At 45.1% G+C, this 17,143-nt stretch overlaps 2 protein-coding genes across 2 annotated transcripts in view; one reads left to right on the top strand and one right to left on the bottom strand.

Moving 5' to 3' along the window:
• The first annotated feature begins 37 nt into the window (after nucleotides 1–37).
• On the top strand, nucleotides 38–10,833 carry HACD3 (3-hydroxyacyl-CoA dehydratase 3). Its single transcript, XM_065688024.1, has 11 exons — nucleotides 38–170; nucleotides 260–302; nucleotides 1,864–1,937; nucleotides 3,773–3,937; nucleotides 4,913–4,964; nucleotides 5,345–5,455; nucleotides 6,070–6,197; nucleotides 6,654–6,766; nucleotides 7,274–7,380; nucleotides 8,085–8,216; nucleotides 8,907–10,833. Exons 1-11 carry the CDS (start codon nucleotides 84–86, stop codon nucleotides 8,981–8,983), a joined length of 1,089 nt encoding a protein of 362 aa, XP_065544096.1. The 5' UTR covers nucleotides 38–83; the 3' UTR covers nucleotides 8,984–10,833.
• Nucleotides 10,834–10,969: 136 nt separating this feature from the next.
• INTS14 (integrator complex subunit 14) overlaps nucleotides 10,970–17,143 on the bottom strand; it is an 11,716-nt gene continuing 5,542 nt past the window's right edge. Inside the window, exons 6-12 of the mRNA XM_065688023.1 lie at nucleotides 16,607–16,749; nucleotides 14,914–15,006; nucleotides 13,736–13,880; nucleotides 13,368–13,501; nucleotides 13,145–13,263; nucleotides 12,713–12,778; nucleotides 10,970–11,836 (exon numbers count right to left, since the gene is read on the bottom strand). Of these exons, the coding sequence (XP_065544095.1) occupies nucleotides 11,585–11,836; nucleotides 12,713–12,778; nucleotides 13,145–13,263; nucleotides 13,368–13,501; nucleotides 13,736–13,880; nucleotides 14,914–15,006; nucleotides 16,607–16,749 (952 nt within the window). The 3' untranslated portion in view covers nucleotides 10,970–11,584. The remainder of the gene's footprint in view (nucleotides 11,837–12,712; nucleotides 12,779–13,144; nucleotides 13,264–13,367; nucleotides 13,502–13,735; nucleotides 13,881–14,913; nucleotides 15,007–16,606; nucleotides 16,750–17,143) is intronic.

The following is a 17,143-nucleotide window of genomic DNA, read 5'->3' as shown; positions in this document are numbered from 1 at the left end:
GGCAGCGCGCAGGCGCACGGGAGCCTTCGCTCCTCTCCCCCCCCCCCTCCGCCTACGGGCGGGGAGGGCTACCGGCGCACGCCATGGCGGGCCCGAGCCTGCGGCCGCACGTGCACTGGGCGCAGCGGCACCGCGAGCTGTACCTGCGCGTGGAGCTCAGCGACGTGCAGGTGGGGGGGGGGGGGGGGGGGGGGGGCACACAGTGGGGGTGGGGGGGTCCGTGATCCATCGGTACCTAACGCTGCCTCTGCCTCCGCAGAACCCCGACATCAGCATCGTGGACAACGTCCTGCGCTTCAGAGGTACGGGCCGTGACCAGTGCGGGGGGTGTTGATGGCTGCCGGGGTGACCTGCCCCCATCGCCGCGCTCGGTGGTAGTGCCCGGGCAGGCGCGGGTGTGTGGTGACAGGCACCCACCGGCAGCGCTGGCAGTGACAGCGGGTTCGTTACCCCCGCACCCCGCGTGTGGTACCGGGGGAGGGCGTGGGGCGATGGAAGGGTTTGGGTTGGAAGGGACCTTAAAGCTCCTCCAGCCCCAACCCCTGCCACGGGCAGGGACACCTGCCACTGGAGCAGCTTGCTCCAAGCCCCTGTGTCCAACCTGGCCTTGAGCACTGCCAGGGATGGGGCAGCCACAGCTTCTCTGGGCACCCTGTGCCAGCGCCTCAGCACCCTCACAGGGAAGAGCTCCTGCCTAAGAGCTCAGCTCAGTCTCCCCTTGGGCAGGTTCAAGCCATTCCCCTTGGCCTGTCCCTACAGGCCCTTGTCCCAAGCCCCTCTCCAGGTTTCCTGCAGCCCCTTTAGGCACTGGAGCTGCTCTCAGGTCTCCCCTTCAGGAGCCTTCTCTTCTCCAGGCTGCCCCAGCCCAGCTCTCTCAGCCTGGCTCCAGAGCAGAGCTGCTCCAGCCCTCACAGCATCTCCGTGGCCTCCTCTGGACTTGCTCCAACAGCTCCATGTCCTTACGTTGTTGCCCCCAGAGCAGAATGCAGGATGTCCTTGTTTCCCACATGTCCTCGCTGTCCTGGGTCGGCTGAAACCCAGGGATAACTCACAGCAGTTTTTCCCTTTGACAAAGTCTTTGTTTGCAGCTGTTATCAAACCTGTGTGCCAGGAGCGAGTGCTTGACTGGAAAGGTAAAACAGGTCTCGTCCTGAGAAATGGAGGGTGCTTTCACCAGGCAGCTGCATTGTGGTTCCTGTGCTGGTCGGCTTGTCCAGGCACTGCTGAGGATGTGCTGTGGCTGATTTCGTTTGGGTTTTCCTCACTTATTTGGTGGTTTTCTTTAAGAAGCCTTGTTTAGGAAGTGCTGCCCCAGCCAGGGCCATTTGATAGGGGTGTGCTGCACATCGCGTTTGCTTCAGGATCAGTTTACACCATGGAAGGGTGGGAATTACACGCGGTGTGCAGGTTTTCATAGCCCTTCCAGGAACAAGACCCATGTATGTGGTCAGTGAGAAATGAACACAGCTTCTTGCCCTTGGGAATGCTCCCATGGTGCTCTCACAGACCCAATGGACACCAGTTGCCCTGGGCACTCGCTCATCAGTGTGGAGCCTGGATCCCCAAAGGCAGTGGATTTTCAGCTGGATTCAAGTTAGCCATGAGCAGCCTTTTGAGCCTTTCTTATGGGAATCTCACACACTGCTTCCTGCAGGCGAGGACCCTTTTCCGTGCAGCTTTAGCTGCCAACTCCAGCAACTGCAGCTCCGAGCAGCAGTTTGGGCTGTTTGTGTCTTCCCTGTTACTGTGTGGTTTCCCCTTTCAGTGCAGGGGGAAGCGCTGTGAATAGCCACGGAATATTTCTATGTCCTTGGCAGATGGGGTGTGCGGAACCTATGCTGACTGTTCATTCTTGCCTTTCAGCTCAGGGTCATGGTGCCAAAGGGGACAACATCTACGAGTTTGAGATCGAGTTCCTAGAACCGGTTGAGCCTAAAGTAGGTATTTTTTACTTTTCTAAGTCTTGCAAGGAAAAAGTGATTTTTGAAAGGAAAATGTGTGAAGTTCCTGGGGACTCTGGGACTACTGCAGACAAAAAGCCAATTGTGGCAGTCCCCTGTCCCACTGCTCAGCCACCACCCTGCCTTAATGCAAATCGTCTCACTGGAGCTGCTGCTCGCATGGATCAGCTTGAGTAGAAACAGGGCTTTACGTGTATCCGTTGTTAAACAGCAGTTACAGACTTTTAAAGGATTCAGAGCAGCAAAATAATGGAGAATACATTGGTGCAACCTTGACTGGAGAGCAGGGGAACGCTGTGCTGCAAAGTGTCACTGTGATGTTTCATGGCTTCCTTTGTAGCCCAGCAAAAGAAAGTCGTGAGAACTGCTCACGCTTCTGGCTTGTGCAGATTTCTTAGGTTGCCAGTACAGATATGCTGTGGTTCCTGTTGCAAAAATCTGTCCTTAATTCCTGTTGGTAGTCTGCTAGGAGAGAGCTTGGCTGGAGGAGCAGTCCCTCCACATTACTCACAGTCGGCTGTAAAGTCTGTCTTTACCTCTCGGAGTTGTTAGGGGCCCAGGGAAATGCTGGGCTCTGCTCCCACTGCAGGATTTGTGCTGTTTATTCCTGGCTGATTGCTGGGGATAGCTGCAGAGTGGGAATCACCATTCACCTTTGCTGCTTCAACAAGGCAGGGGACTGCTGGAGGATAAATTTCTAGGGTCTGTCAGCAGGGAAGTGTCTTGTGGCTCCTACCGTGTGCTGAGTGGCAAATAATGAATATCTCCTTGTTAGAGAAGCTGGTCACCAGTTTGTCATCTGGCCTGTATAGCAGCAGCTGCCTGGTCCACAGTGTGAGGAGAGGTGCCCACCACTTGTCCTTGGTGCTGGCAGACATGGGCTGTGCTGTGAGCCAGGTCTGGAAGGCAAGTCCTTGCCTCTGCAGAGCAGCCTCCTCCCAAAAGTCTGCTCACTCTGGGTCACTGTGGAGGGACTGGAGGAGAACAGACTCTGTGTAACTTCACAGATGGCCAGGACCAGGAAGCATTGCAGTCCCCTTCCTCCTTCAGCTTTGATGTGCACCCTGAGTGCAGTGCCAGCTGCCAGGCTGGCCAGCAGCAAGAGCTGGAGCCTCTCACAGAGAAGGACCAGGCGTTAGTAGCTGTAAATTACAGCTACAGCCTTCAGATGTCCTGGGAGCATCCAGGCAGCCTTGACAGAGCAGTGCTGGTGTGACGTGATCAGTTAAAGCAGCTCATGGCTTTTCTGCATCAGTTTCTGTTGATTTGAGAGACAGTCCCATGCAGAGAACCCTGGTGTAGGCTTGAGGTGTGGAGGGATACTATGGTGGCACCCAAGGTGACAATGCAGTGGGTTGTAAGGATGGAGAGGTTCTGGGCTGCCGTTATGCAGATGCCATACAGGGTCTCCTGTTCTGGACACGTACCTGTGGCTGATGGCAGTGGTATTTCTACCACTGGCTCATAGTGGGTGGCTCACAGCACTAAATTCAAGAAGGTCTAACGCCAAGGCCATGAATTCTGCTGAGGAAGAACAGCACTAGAGTCTGTGCTAGCCCTTTGTGGTGGGATGCAGTGGTGCTGTGTGGCATGGACAGGTTTTCAAGCTGCTTATCAAGTCCTACATTTATCAGTTGCCATCTTTAGCTGGGCTGCCCTTTGCTTCCATGCCTTGGGAAGCAGAGAGATGCTTGTACTGCAGCAGTCCATGCCATCCCTGCCTCCTTGATAAGGAGAGCTTGTCAAGTTATCAACTCAAGAGCTTGTTTCATAGGACTTTTGCTGATGTATGCTCCTGTGTCTGCCCTCAGCCTGTATGCAGGGTGACTCAAAGGCAGCTGAACATCACTGTGCAGAAAAAAGAGAGTAACTGGTGGGAGAGGCTCACCAAGCAAGAGAAGCGCCCGCTCTTCCTGGCTCCTGACTTTGACCGCTGGTTAGATGAATCGGATGCTGAAATGGAACTGAAGGAGAAGGTCAGTCCTGTGGGCACACATGGCTTGTGCTGCCAGCTGCAAAGCAAGAACAGGTGTCCTCCTACACTTGAACTTGTGTTCTTCATTTACCTGGAGTCGTCTGGCATGCTGATTGTTACTGCTGTTTCATACTGATCCCACGCAGAATTGGTTAAACAGTTCAAATTGGAAGCAGGGATTCAGAAATAGGCACACCTCTGGCTAGAAAGAGCAGCAGTGTGAGCCTGAACTTGCTCAGTGTTGGCCAGGGCCTGCAGCCAAAAGCTTGCACCCCTTGCCCTGCACCTCAGCAGCCCTGTGTCCTGATTCATAGGAGGATCCTCTCAATGTGGAGCCCATATGTGCCAGTCCCAGGCATTGCTTGATTGGATTTCTAAGGCTTTCCTGATCCTGATGGCACATTCCCACCATCTGGTGAGCTGGAGCAGCTTACTGCAGCAGGGGGGTGTGAGACCATCTCAGAAAAGACTTGAAGAGATCCCCTTTCTGCTAATCTGTTTTACAACAAACACTGCCCTGTTCCCCTCCACAGCCCCTGAGCTTAGCGCAGAGGAGGAAGAGCTGCTGCAGTGCCAGCAGCCACAAAGCTGTGGTGACGGTCAGGCAGGGAGCCTGGGCTGGATGTTCTCATTTTCCTTCATATCGCTGGTGGGTCATGAAATGTTTGAAGGACCAGCTCTAAGGAGCAGTAATAACTGAGAACTAACACAGAAAGCAGCAGGCTTTTCCAGCAAAGGCATCTAATTACTACAACAAAATCCCTAGGAAAGGCATAGTAATGAGTTAACACCCTCTAGCTTTTACTGTACCATAATTCCTGGATGATGAGTGCTGGTTTATGCAGGTGAAGTTTTAAACCCTTTGGCACTTGGCTGCATAGCCGAGTTTTAAACCCACTAGCTTTGCAGTAGTACTGTTAACAAATCACTTGCTAATTACAGTAACAGTCTTTAAAACCTTATCCTTCATCTTAAGGAAGAAGAAAAGATTAACAAAATGAAAATAGAATCCAGAGTCCCAAAAGACCGTAAGTAACTGAACCTTTGGAGGGTGGAAGGTGGGGTTTAGAAGGCTTCTGTCACTCTTATATCCTCAAGTCTCATGGAGCAATTTTGGCTGGTTTGATGCATCTTGGAGGGGGATCTTTGTACTGTGTGAGCTGTTTGGAAATGCAATAAAAACAGACTGCAGTTTCCAAAGAATTTAAAAATCTAACTACTGAGACGTGAGTTGTAGATGATGGTAAAAGCAACAGACCCCACAGTGCACAGAGCAACCCTTTTATGACAATCAGTAGCTTCCCTTTCTCTTGTTCTTTAGTCCTATGGAAAGCTTGGTTTGCAGCTGCACTCTTTGCAGTAGTGCCACTGTTCTCTGCTCACCTGGTGTGTTTATTATTGATTTTAGCTTTCAGACACCTGAAGAAGGGCTACTTAATCATGTATAATCTTGTGCAGTTTTTGGGATTCTCTTGGATTTTTGTGAACATGACAGTACGACTGTTCATCCTGGGCAAAGGCAAGTAACGAGCACTTTCATCTACATTGGGGGTTTTGTTTGGGGTTTTTCTTTTAGTGGTGTTTTTAATCCTTTTAACGCAGTGAAACCTAAAGGAAGGCTTCTTTAAGAAAGAAAACCATAAATGCAAGCACACAGCAAAAGCCTCTTAAAAGCTATCACAGTCTCAAGGATAGGAAAATACTGCCCTCTTGTACATCACAACTGTGCATTCTGATGAATGGTACTTGTACTCTGCCAACATCACTTCTGAAGGAATCAGCTGGAGCAAAGTGTCTCTCGCTGCAGCGTTGGTGTGTTTGAAAATGAGCCAGGTGGAATATGTTGGTTTTGAAGGAAGAACGACACACTCCATTGAGGTCCAGCTCTGCTGCTTTTTTGGTGATTACTGAAACAGCTCTTTATCCTTCTGTGTGTGAAACAGGGCACTCGAGCAGTGTTTCTGGCCTGATTCCGCGACTTCAGGATCAGGCCTATAAAGAGGTTACGTAATTATGCACCATGTTTTTTATCAACTACAACTCGAATCCTGTTATCAAAAGCTCTGCTGCTGCCCCAGCTTCCTGAACGTGGAAATTCACCTGTCCTCTGAAATGGTTTCCTGTGTCTTACAGATTCTTTCTACGATACATTTCACACCATTGCTGACATGATGTATTTCTGTCAGACCCTGGCGTTAATGGAGATCATGAATTCACTGATAGGACTAGTCAGATCACCCCTGCTACCCACTGTAGCGCAGGTAATTAATATGTTAACTGTCTTCTCCTTGCTCTTCCCATGTTTAAAGTAAATCTCTATTTTACCCAAATGTCAAGACTAAAGAATGTATTATTCCAGAAGCAGGAATCCATGCTTCCAAGGCTGTGCCAGGCTGTCTTCTTCCATCACCTAGGTAAGATAGTTCAGGACATCAAAAGCAAGAAGCAGCTGATGAAAACTATGTGATTTTGATTTGGAGCCAGTGCCCTTCTTATTCTGGTTGTGCTTAAAAATGAGGATAGATGGTTAAAGATCCTTCAGACTGCACCTAAATGCAGAGCAAACTGCATACTCACAAGACACTCAGCTGCAGAATTCATTATGTGCTCAGCATGTTTCAGATGTGAGGAGCAGATACCCTGTGTGGTTCTGACAGCAAGCACTTGCTCCTTTGGTGAAGAGTGTGACTGTTCCTCAATTTGTTTTTCTTACCCAGATATTTGGAAGAAACTTCATTTTGTTTGTTGTCCTGGGAAGCTTAGAGGAAATGCAGAGCAAACCTGTGGTGTTCTTCGTATTTTATTTCTGGAGTATCATTGAGCTGTTCAGGTTTGTGGGATTTCTCTTCCAGCAGTTTGTAATGGGGTTGTTCCCAAGAGCTCTTTAAAGATTTTGTACCTTTTGGAAGAGCAGCACTGGTACATTGGCCCCACAGGGTGAAATCTCCTTTAGTCACAGACAGTCGCAGCCTTCCTAGGTTGCTCCATCTGCCAAATGCTGGGACAAGGAGTCAGGAAAGAATGCTGCCCTGAACCTAGGGAAACCTGTTGCTTTGGATTCCCGTCACTGAAGTGAGCTGTGCTGGACTGTTTCTCGTTCAAAATAAGTATTTTGACAGCTCAGTTTGGCAATCCAGGCAGTTGTATCCATCCATTAGTTCTGTAGAAAGCCAGATAAACGTGTGTCCATCATGATCCATAGGAACCATTTCTGGAATATTCTCAAGGTGTTTAGGAGTTACGTGGGCTATACAGCATATATATGTGCAAGACTAATTCCAGTAGCAGCTTGCATTTTAAACAGTGACTGTTTCTCCTCACACTGAATTGGCTTTAGGTATCCCCATTACATGCTCTCGTGCATTGGTATTGAATGGAAACCACTAACCTGGCTGCGTTACACTGCCTGGATCCCTCTCTACCCCTTAGGAGGCTTGGCAGAAGGTAGGTCCAAACCAGCCAGTTTAATAAATAATGAATTCAAGGCTGGGCCTGTAAAGCCTTTTTTGTTGTTGGCTGCTAGACTTAAAAATAGGAAAGCAGAACAGATAAACAAGACTTGCTTTGAGCTGAATCCAGTGTAAGCATTTTTGTCTTTCTTGCTGCAGCAAGTATTCTTTTCTGTTTGATGTGAAAAGAAGTCTTCCTTTTGGGCACTGTCTTGCTCGTCTTCCTGCTGTACCCCTCTGGAGTCGGGGCTTTACAGTGTGCTCTTCTATCTTAACAGGTCTAGGTTATATTTAGTATTTACTCATTGAAGAAACATATCACCACTCAGCTTCTTGCTGTAAGAGATGTGTCGTAACTGTACCTGCCAGAACGTGTTTCTTTGAGTCAGGAGTAGGCTTGGGCATTGCCCAATTCCAGGCCAGGAAAGACTGTGCCTGTTTTGTTGCTGTGGGGATTTCTGCATGGTAAATACTGCTGGCATGGGCCCCGCAGGCTACAGTTGTGTATGAGAGCAGTGTCTCAGCCAGGCAAGTTCACTGTGCTTAGACTTCCACAGCTGAACTGCTACGCTGCTTTCCATCCTACTGCATGCTTTGAAAACCAGCTTTAAAATTGGTATAATTAATGAGAGCTGGGGAATATCCTGAAAGTGTGTATTTTATCTGTGTTCAGTAATGATGGTGACCTTCTGCTTTCAGCTGTCTGCATCATTCAGTCCATTCCAATCTTCAGTGAAACAGGGAAATTCAGCCTGGGATTGCCAAATCCACTCAATGTCACAATCCAGTTTTCATTTTTGCTTCAAGTATATCTTATAGTCCTGTTTTTAGGTAAGAGATTCAATTGTATTTCTCACTACTGAAATTAAAAGGCCAAATTCCTCTGAATAAGTGCATTTATCAAAGAAAATTAAATTCCTGCCTCTTGGGGATTACGATAACCCAAATTTGCCTGAGGTTAAGTAGTATCTTTGTTGCTTGTTCATGTAAGTTTGTCATAGATGGAGGGGAACACACCTACAGTTAGCACTGGTTAGCCCCCCAAGGAGACCTCGGTGACAGCAGTGTTAGCTACTGATCACTTGGGTTAAAAGACTAATGTTTATTTGTATTTATGACTTCAGTATATGTAGTTTCACCTTTTACATTGTATTTGAGCTTTGGGATGATTCAGTGGATAATTTCCCACATAATTTCAAGTTAAAGCAATGCTTAAAGAAACTGCATTATAATCACTAATGCAACACGAAGTCATGTTTTTCCATGGAACAATATAGAAGGCTCTTCAAATAGTAGTAATTATCTTCATAAGGAAGAATGGTGCTTTATGCATGTTTGGTTTCTGGTGTCACATTTTTAACATACTTTGTAGTATCCACACCCCGTATGTCTGGGTACCCACAACAATTCTAACCTAGCTAATTTTAAATGGAATTTCCCCGATATTTCTCCCTTTCACAGACATTGAGCATTAAAAAGATGTGATGATGTCTCCTACCTAAATGCTTCATTCTCTTTCAGGGATATTTGTAAACTTCCGTCATCTCTACAAGCAAAGGAAACAGCACCTCGGACCAAAGAAGAGAAAGATGAAGTGAAAGAGGACTGCAATGCTTTCTTACCTAACTTATCTCAAGATAAGCCTCTAATTCTTATGATTTTACCCACTGTAATGTAAAGAATTTTGTAAAATTCAATGATCACACTAGATCTCATGATTTCAGGTAGCATTCCATATACTGTACTTTGTTCTTTTCAGTCACTGTATGCATGGCACTTACCACTGAACGGCAACCTTTAAACTTGTATCCTGTCAACTACCATATTAGAAATCCTATTATCTGCATATAATATGCTTATAAACAGTGGAGCAGCACTAAATAGAAATAGTGTGAAATTGGATATTTGCTCTTTCAATATTGCATGCAGATAGGGCTTCTGATGTCAGGATAGACTATTAGCTGGCCTATGCTGTTCCCAGGGTGCATCATGATGGCAGGAGGAGCACGTCTGAGACCACTGTGAACAGTGTTTGGGTGTTTATTAACTGCTGGGGTAAACTTGCTCAGCACCTACCCTCCCCCTTTTCTTCTGCAGCATCAGTTTGCTGCAGAACTTAAACCGGAAGTAGCTAACGCAGATTTAAATGCTACCAACTTAGTTGCTAGCTTAAGAGTGCTGTGAGGACCCAAGCAACACACGTATTCCTGTAGCAACACATCCAGTCATTAGGGAAAGGAACCTGCCACTCTGTGACAGGGTCAGAAATGCATTCCTAGTTGGTAATGCAAGCACTGAAACATAAGAAAATAAGGAAACATAGGTATCAGCTTTCCCCTAGTATGTAAACCCCAACAGAAATCCATTCCACCTGTGCAAAGCCTCCTTTGATCATTCCTGGCAGGGCTGTTGCTCCCGCATTTATAGCCTTCAGAAAGGCAGTAAGGATTGCTTTTCTACTTAAACTTAGGGGTGCAGCGGAGAAGTTGGTGTATATACTTTGCTGGTTGGCCCCTGCTGGGATGGAGTCAAATAAGCCATATATTATGTAGATAGCGTATATTAAATCTTAGTAAGGGAGATCCCACACAGGGTTTGTAAGGACCATTTCCTCTATGTTTGCTTCAAACAACAGAGAAGCTCCCCCCCCCGCACATTCCAGATCATCTACTCACCTGGAAACATGTGTTTCAGGTGATTTCATTTCAGCATGTCGTTCCTCACACCTTGCCTGCTGTAGTTACTCCAGATCCCTCTGGCCTCCTTAATCCAGTTTAAAAAGTGTACAGGAAGCTTTGTCTAAGGCATATTGTGGTGATCAGCAAGTTGCTTCACAACTGCCACTGCCCCAGGGCAATGCAAAGCAATGCCAGCAATCCAGAACAGGCACTGAAGCTGAGATTAGCTTAGTGCCATGTTACTGTTCATCTTCTACTGTAAAATAGTCTGAATCCTCCAGAAAATTATTTTCTATATTAAAGAAAACAAACAGCTTGCTATCTGTGATAGGAACCCAGTGATTGTTACTGTAAAGGAAAGGAAATAGGATTATGAAAGGATTTTAACAACTGGTACAAGCTCCACGCTACATTTCATAAAGAGCTACAACTTCCCTTCAGGGATACTTGAGACTCACTCAAAGGAGAGTGCAGCTTACTTTACTCAGGAGAGTTAAGCATTACTTACACACTTAGTACTTAGCACACACTGTACCTATGTTTGAAGTATGTCAAAGGATTGAATTAGCTGAGTAATAGAACAGCAAGGATCACTTCCTTTAATTTCTCCACTGGGCATTTACACTTCTATTATGAATTCTGTATGTATTCATGCACTGTATTTCTCAGTGAAATTGTGGTACCTAGTGCAAGCTGTCATGGATCTTACACTACTGAATTTTAGCCCTTCAGAAAGAATGTGTTTATATTAATAAAGATTTACAACCAAATGTTGCTTTGGTTCAGTTGTTTGTTCTTTCCCTGAATGGAGAAGTTGTACAACTGAATTATTTAACTCTTGTGATAAACAGGCCAATGTTTTAGGCCACGCAGCCTGGATGCTATGAAAATGGAACATAATCCAAATTAAGTTTTAATGAAGAACTATTCTTTATTAATATTACACAAATAAAAAACATGTCTCACAAGATTTCGGTTACTTTCACAAGCATAAGCACTGCCATGCAAGTCATGATAACTCTCATTAGGGCAGTATAGACTGACTTCCAAGTCGGGCATAAAATCAGAGACAACACCCTGTAATTAGCTGCATTCGATCTTGCACAGTGATTCTCACACATTTTCTTTGGACTAATCAAGTCACTGTATGAAGTAGAGTAGCTGCCTTTTAGGATACTTCTACCAGTGATTTCAGTTATGTAGTAACTGCATTTTAGGGAGGCCAAAAGCCATGAGCAGTCTGCTGCCTGATGGCATTTTCTCTCCTCTCATGTACTGAGTAACTTCCACTCATCATCCAACACAGTAATTGACTTCGGGATGATTTCCACTGTTTCCAGGTCTGACTAAAGGCCCCCCAAACTAGCTATATTTCTTTAGAGATTACTGATGCAGGTAAGGGACCCCATTTTGATAGGAAGCCCTCCAAGCAGTAATTAAACAGGCCCTAGAAAGTAAGCAGGGCAAGAAGAGTTGAACCACTTGAGTCTTAACCTATAGAAGTTCCCAAAAATGGAGACTTTACATTCTTTCAGTGGTGCTGCTGGAAAAGTCTGTCTGGAGTGGAGCAATGTTATGATCATAGGCAGCATATTCCGACGCTCCAGTACTTGCCACTTTGAGCTGCTGAGCAGCATGGGTGAGCTGAAAGGCTGCGTCCGGGTGAGCCGTGTCAGGAAGCAGAGTGCACTCCCTCTCCAGCATGTCTGCCACACCTTTCAGGAGGTCCAAAAAGCCAAAGGCCAGAGCTGCCTTTCGTAAGCGATTCAGTTCCTGCAAAGAAGGAAAATGCCTTTTAAAGCCACTATGAGCCTCTCCACAAAAAGTGGTTTCTTGCTTCTTATTTTAGAAGCAAGCTTCTTCACTTGAGAGGAAAATAACCTGAGTGATCAAGTCAGCTGCTGGAAACTGCCCATCTGCTCATGAGATAAAAGTGCTTTAGGGCTGAAGATGATACTGGCACAACTGAAGAGCTGGTTTGCCCTTGATCCCTTCCTATACATTCCCACTTCTCCCTTTTGTGCTGTTGTACCTGCCTGTTTTGGCTGTGTCCCAGCAGAGGTGGCCTCCAGCTCAGGCTTCACTGACTGCTGCCTTCAATCAGTGTCCAGCAAAATGTGTCTATATTGATTTTTCCTCACTATAAACTGACCAGTGCTTATTCATGCTTGAAGTCTCTGGGGCTATAGTATCAAACTGCTTCAGCACTAAGCTTACAGGAGGAACAACAATTACCTCCAGCTAAAGCTTAGATCATGGATTATTATAATGTGGCCACATGTGCCTGGAATTTGGTCTTTCTCCACTTCAGTTGTAGAAAAAATACAGGAGACATTTTCAGACTCAGAATTGTGTTGCTATTTCTGTCTGATCCCAGTTTATTCCTGCCTGGACAACAGCATAAATTCTGCAAAGCAGTTCACCATGGAAGTAGCAGGGATCATATAAACATGACATGTCTATGCCACCCTGGCAAAGAACATGGTGGCAGGAAACCAGACTCCCTTGTCTCACCCTAACTAGTCTCCTTTACCATGTATGCTTTTGCAGAGCCCTACAAGCCTCCACAGAACATACAGTATGTGTTCCCCTGTCAAATGCACCACTACCATTCTGGATCAAAGGTGGGCAGCCTGAAATGTTACTCACTTTATAGAAGGTCTGAGTTTTCTCCGGGAGTTTCCTTGCATTTCTCAGGATCTTCTGTACATCTGTCTGCAGGAAAGAAAAATACATAGAACTCTTGGCAACTGCTGGGGAAGCTGCAGAAAAAACCCTCCACTATTTACTGATAAATGACCCTGACACTGACAAGACTGCAGCACACAAAGGCTCCAACAAATGGTCATTATACTAAATCCAATAAACTAAGCCAGATGCTACACTAGAGACACAGTTTCATTAAACAAGTTATGCTTTCTGATTGCATTTTAATCATGACATTTTAAAGAGGCAGAGTTTATTAAAATGAAAGAAAAGCAATTGCATTAAACAGACAAGACACACACAGACTCCACTTTGCTGATAAGATGGCTGCTGCTGATGAAAGCAAAGCATCAAGTCCAAAACTCATCTCATTACCTGGAGGCCACTTGGTTTAATCCACACAGTAACATTCTGTGCATAGCTGCGCTTGTTCTTGGGTTGCAAAGGGAAAGGGCTCTTATTGTCATCCTCTCCATAAGGATTTTCTTTTGCATCTGGGAGAAAAAAGAAAATAAATGGATTTAACAACTAATACTTGGTAAGATCCTTCTCACAGCACTGAATGTGTAAGAGTTACTCAAATGAGCATGACCAGTACCTGAAATGGGTCCAAGCTGTGCCATCTTCCCCAGCCATGGAAGGGGCTCAGGACCAGGTTCAAAGAGCGACATCATGAGGTTTGATTTCTTCTTACTATCAGCTTGTGAATAGAGCATTCCATACCACTCTGGCCTATTGAAAACAGCAAATGCCAAAGGCTGAATTCTTTGCCTAAAATCTGCTGCCCTCCCACTGTGTGGAGGCTCATTATTTGCAATTTCTACTGGCAGAAACATATCCACAATTAAAACTACACAGCTTTGTCTACCAGTGCTGAGCTCTGTACAGAACACATACAAGTAATTTACAACTAAAGCATCAATGAGCAAAGTAAGAGATTTTTCAGGCAGCCATCCAAGTCCATACCCCAACTGGACGACAGCCACCATGCCTTCCACTTTCAGGCTGCCATGTAATAAAACACAGAAGTTGGGGATTTTCCCAGCAATCTGATTAGCTGAATTCTCATCTTCGGTGTCATCGGTGATCCCAGGTCCCACCTCATCGCCTTCTGGGGAAGAATAAAAGCAAGCAAAGAGATCACATGAGAATAAATTCAAACACACATGTTCCATTTCCATGACACCACCCTGTATTTTCTACCATGCAGGAGTTAACTAATCCTTTTGTAGAACAACCAGCTGCTAAATGAGCTGTTTGGGCAAAGCAGCACTATAATGTTCTATCAATATTGCGCTGCATCCTACTCACAAAACAGAGTTACCAAAAAACTGCAACTAAAACCTCAGCTTTGAAGAAATTAGAAGTGAAATGAAACAGCACAAAGGGCTTGGCAACAAATACAGGTCTGCCTCTGAACCAAAAGCATCCTGAATTTCAAGTTTGCCTCTCCTATGCAGTTTGCGGCCACTATGAGAAACTGACTTTGTTTTAGCAGCTGGAATACAGCTGTGATTTAACTGTTGATATCTTCAAAGGAGAAAGGCCTATAGAGATGAAAGCATATTTGGAGCTTGCTTTCTTCTTTATCAAGAGAAATCTCACTTTCTCTTTGCTCTACTCCAAGGCCATGACAAAAGGGGAAATCCTTTCTACCACAGGCTGCTGCACTCAGGCAGCTGCAAGTCAGTAACATGCTGCTTAACCACCCTCAAAGCCTACACCAGTCAGTTGTGTAGATACAATATCCTTGGCCCCAGTGAGCAGCAATTAATGCTTAAGAACAAGTGAGCAATCTGGTTGTGATTAAGATCAGATTTTACACAACAACACATCATTCTGAGGTGTTAAATATTCATCTTGCACCACAGACTTTATGGCCCATGATTATATTTAGCTTTAAGTGTAGCATGTTCTATTAATAATGATGCCATAAGGATATTGTTCCCTCTATTAAATTTCTAAAGAACACAGTATTTCCAGAGAGTTCAAGGTTTTAATTTTAATGTAACCACACAAACGTGTCTTTAGAGGCATCTCCCATTTTGATAAAGTAAAGGACCTGTGCTTCCAGTCTAAACCACCACAGACACTACAAGGGAAGCTTAAAGCAGGTTTTGCTAAAAGAAACAGAACTTGCTCACCTCTGTTAAGTGCAATGGGCAGAACCAAGTGTCTGGACAAGACAGGAGGGCTGGAAATGTCAGCTATATCTACAAACCCAACGATTTCTAGATCTGTGGGGAGACGACAGGTTGAAGTCAGATTTGGAAAAGGCTGTGTTCAGAGTCAGGTTAACATTACCACTTCTTCCATCACTAAGTTTTCTGAAGCAGTGACAAGAGGCAGCCCAACAGAGCCCCAGCTTTGACTAGGGTGTCTAACAAACATTCATGCATAACACCATGACACTTTAAGATGAGAACATAACTTTCATCACACTCAACCTGCTGTCCATGAGCTGTGCTGCAAGGCAAATACAGAACTGTGCACATTGGTTTTTACACTGCAGACAATCCACTGCCATTTTATGCATTCAAAGTAAGAGAAAAAGGACTAAACCAAACCCAGCCTGTTCTGCAGCTGGAACTAGGGAGCAGAGGCTTCTCCTTGACAGCCCAAGTGAAGGACCTGGTTCAAAGGCAATTCAATTGATTTTTCTCATAGCTGAATAATGAACACCTGATTAAAGCCATGGAGGAATTCAGGGGCTGAGCACACCACAGGCTGCATTTTCATGCACACTGAGCAAAATTTCCTTTATGCAAATTCCTATCTTGGGAATGATAAGAGGAACTCTAGGACTGAATGTAACATAAAACCTCCCTCATCAAGGCACACTGTGGCTCTTTTTCTTTGCTTTTGCTATTTTGGTACAGACACACTCATTCCTATTTAAACACTATGCGGCTACAAATAAGAACTGATCACCCCCCAGATGACAAATGGCTTTTTTCCCTCTTGCAGATTTAAAAGCCCCAAACAAATCAAGGCAATGTTGGTGGCAGGGAGTTCTGGGTTGCAGTTCCCTTCCTTGCAGGATTTTACCACTATTGTGTCCTTATTCACATGCAAGCTGTGCACGTTTTGTTGATGAACACAGGAAAAAAGGAAGTCCGCAGGACAGACGCAGGAAATTAAACTGCCGGAAAAGCCAGAAACTCACAAAAAAGAAATTATCCAAAAGGACACCTGGGCATACAAGCTAACCAAGCTGCTCTCTTTGCAAGTCCCCAATAGCTCTAAGCCAGCAGGAACTCCTATCACATCCCTTGCTGATTTAGCCGCATTAGGCTGTGACTGAGGGTGCCAACCTTTCTAGAGCCACAGCACCTGACTGGAAAGAACAACAAAGATGCCTGTGGCCACGTGCACTGCTGAAGCACTGCTGAAGAGCTGAGGGCAATTCTGATGCTACAGTTCAAACTTAATCCTTAAGGCAAAGCAGTGGAGTTCAGCATATTCTCTCCCAGAAGTGCACATCACTATTTGCAAGTCACAGGGACAGGCTATCTGCAGTGTCCACTACTGGGAGGGCTGAGAAAGCGTTTCTCTGCACAGTTGTGTTCTAAAAGATCTTAGTACTGGTAAGAAGTGCCAGGATGAGGGACAACCTATAGACAGAGAATTCCTAAATCTCAGCCTTTACTTGTGCCCTTTTACCAGGTACACATGGCTGAAACAGGATGATGTTCTTGTCCCCTGGTGCCACGTATACCAAAATATTACACAGTCAGCAACTGATCCTTGAAGAGAAAAAGTGAATGAAACAGTAACTATACAGGAAAAGTAGAAACTGAATGGATTTAAGTAAAAAGGCAATCAAAGATTTATTACCTGTATTAATTGCTTTAGGAATAGGGTCTATTTCCTCATCTATAATGAAAGGTTCTGGTCTGGGAAATACTTGCACATCAGACGTTAAATGGCCACACTTGAGAACAGCATGGAATGGTGTATAAGCCACGTCTATTAGCTTTCTAGAACATGATCAGTTGTTATTAAGGAAAAAGTAAGACACATCAAATGAAAACAGCTTGTCTAAAGCACACTAACTTATATCACAAAACTTCCTTCTTTTAACTACAGTTAAATCGCTAGTTCTTGCATTGCTAAATTACAAAGCAAAGCAGCGTATTATCACACTGATGGCAAACTAACAGCAAATGTGGAAACTAGTATCTTCTATCTACCAACCATAAACAGATACCATAATTTGGTTACATAAGGATTAAATAATAAATATTGACCTCAACCAGTGAAGGTCAAGATGAAAATTAATGAGTTCACTTAGATTTTCACTTAGAAAATTAGTGAGTTCACGCAGTTCACTTAACTGAGAAGATCATAAATTAAAAGGTTAATTAAAATACC

The sequence above is a fragment of the Lathamus discolor genome, chromosome 8 (genome assembly GCF_037157495.1).
Source record: "Lathamus discolor isolate bLatDis1 chromosome 8, bLatDis1.hap1, whole genome shotgun sequence".
Lineage (NCBI taxonomy): Eukaryota > Metazoa > Chordata > Aves > Psittaciformes > Psittacidae > Lathamus > Lathamus discolor.
Note: the sequence above shows the minus strand (reverse complement) of the source record. Positions and strands in the feature narration are given on the sequence as shown.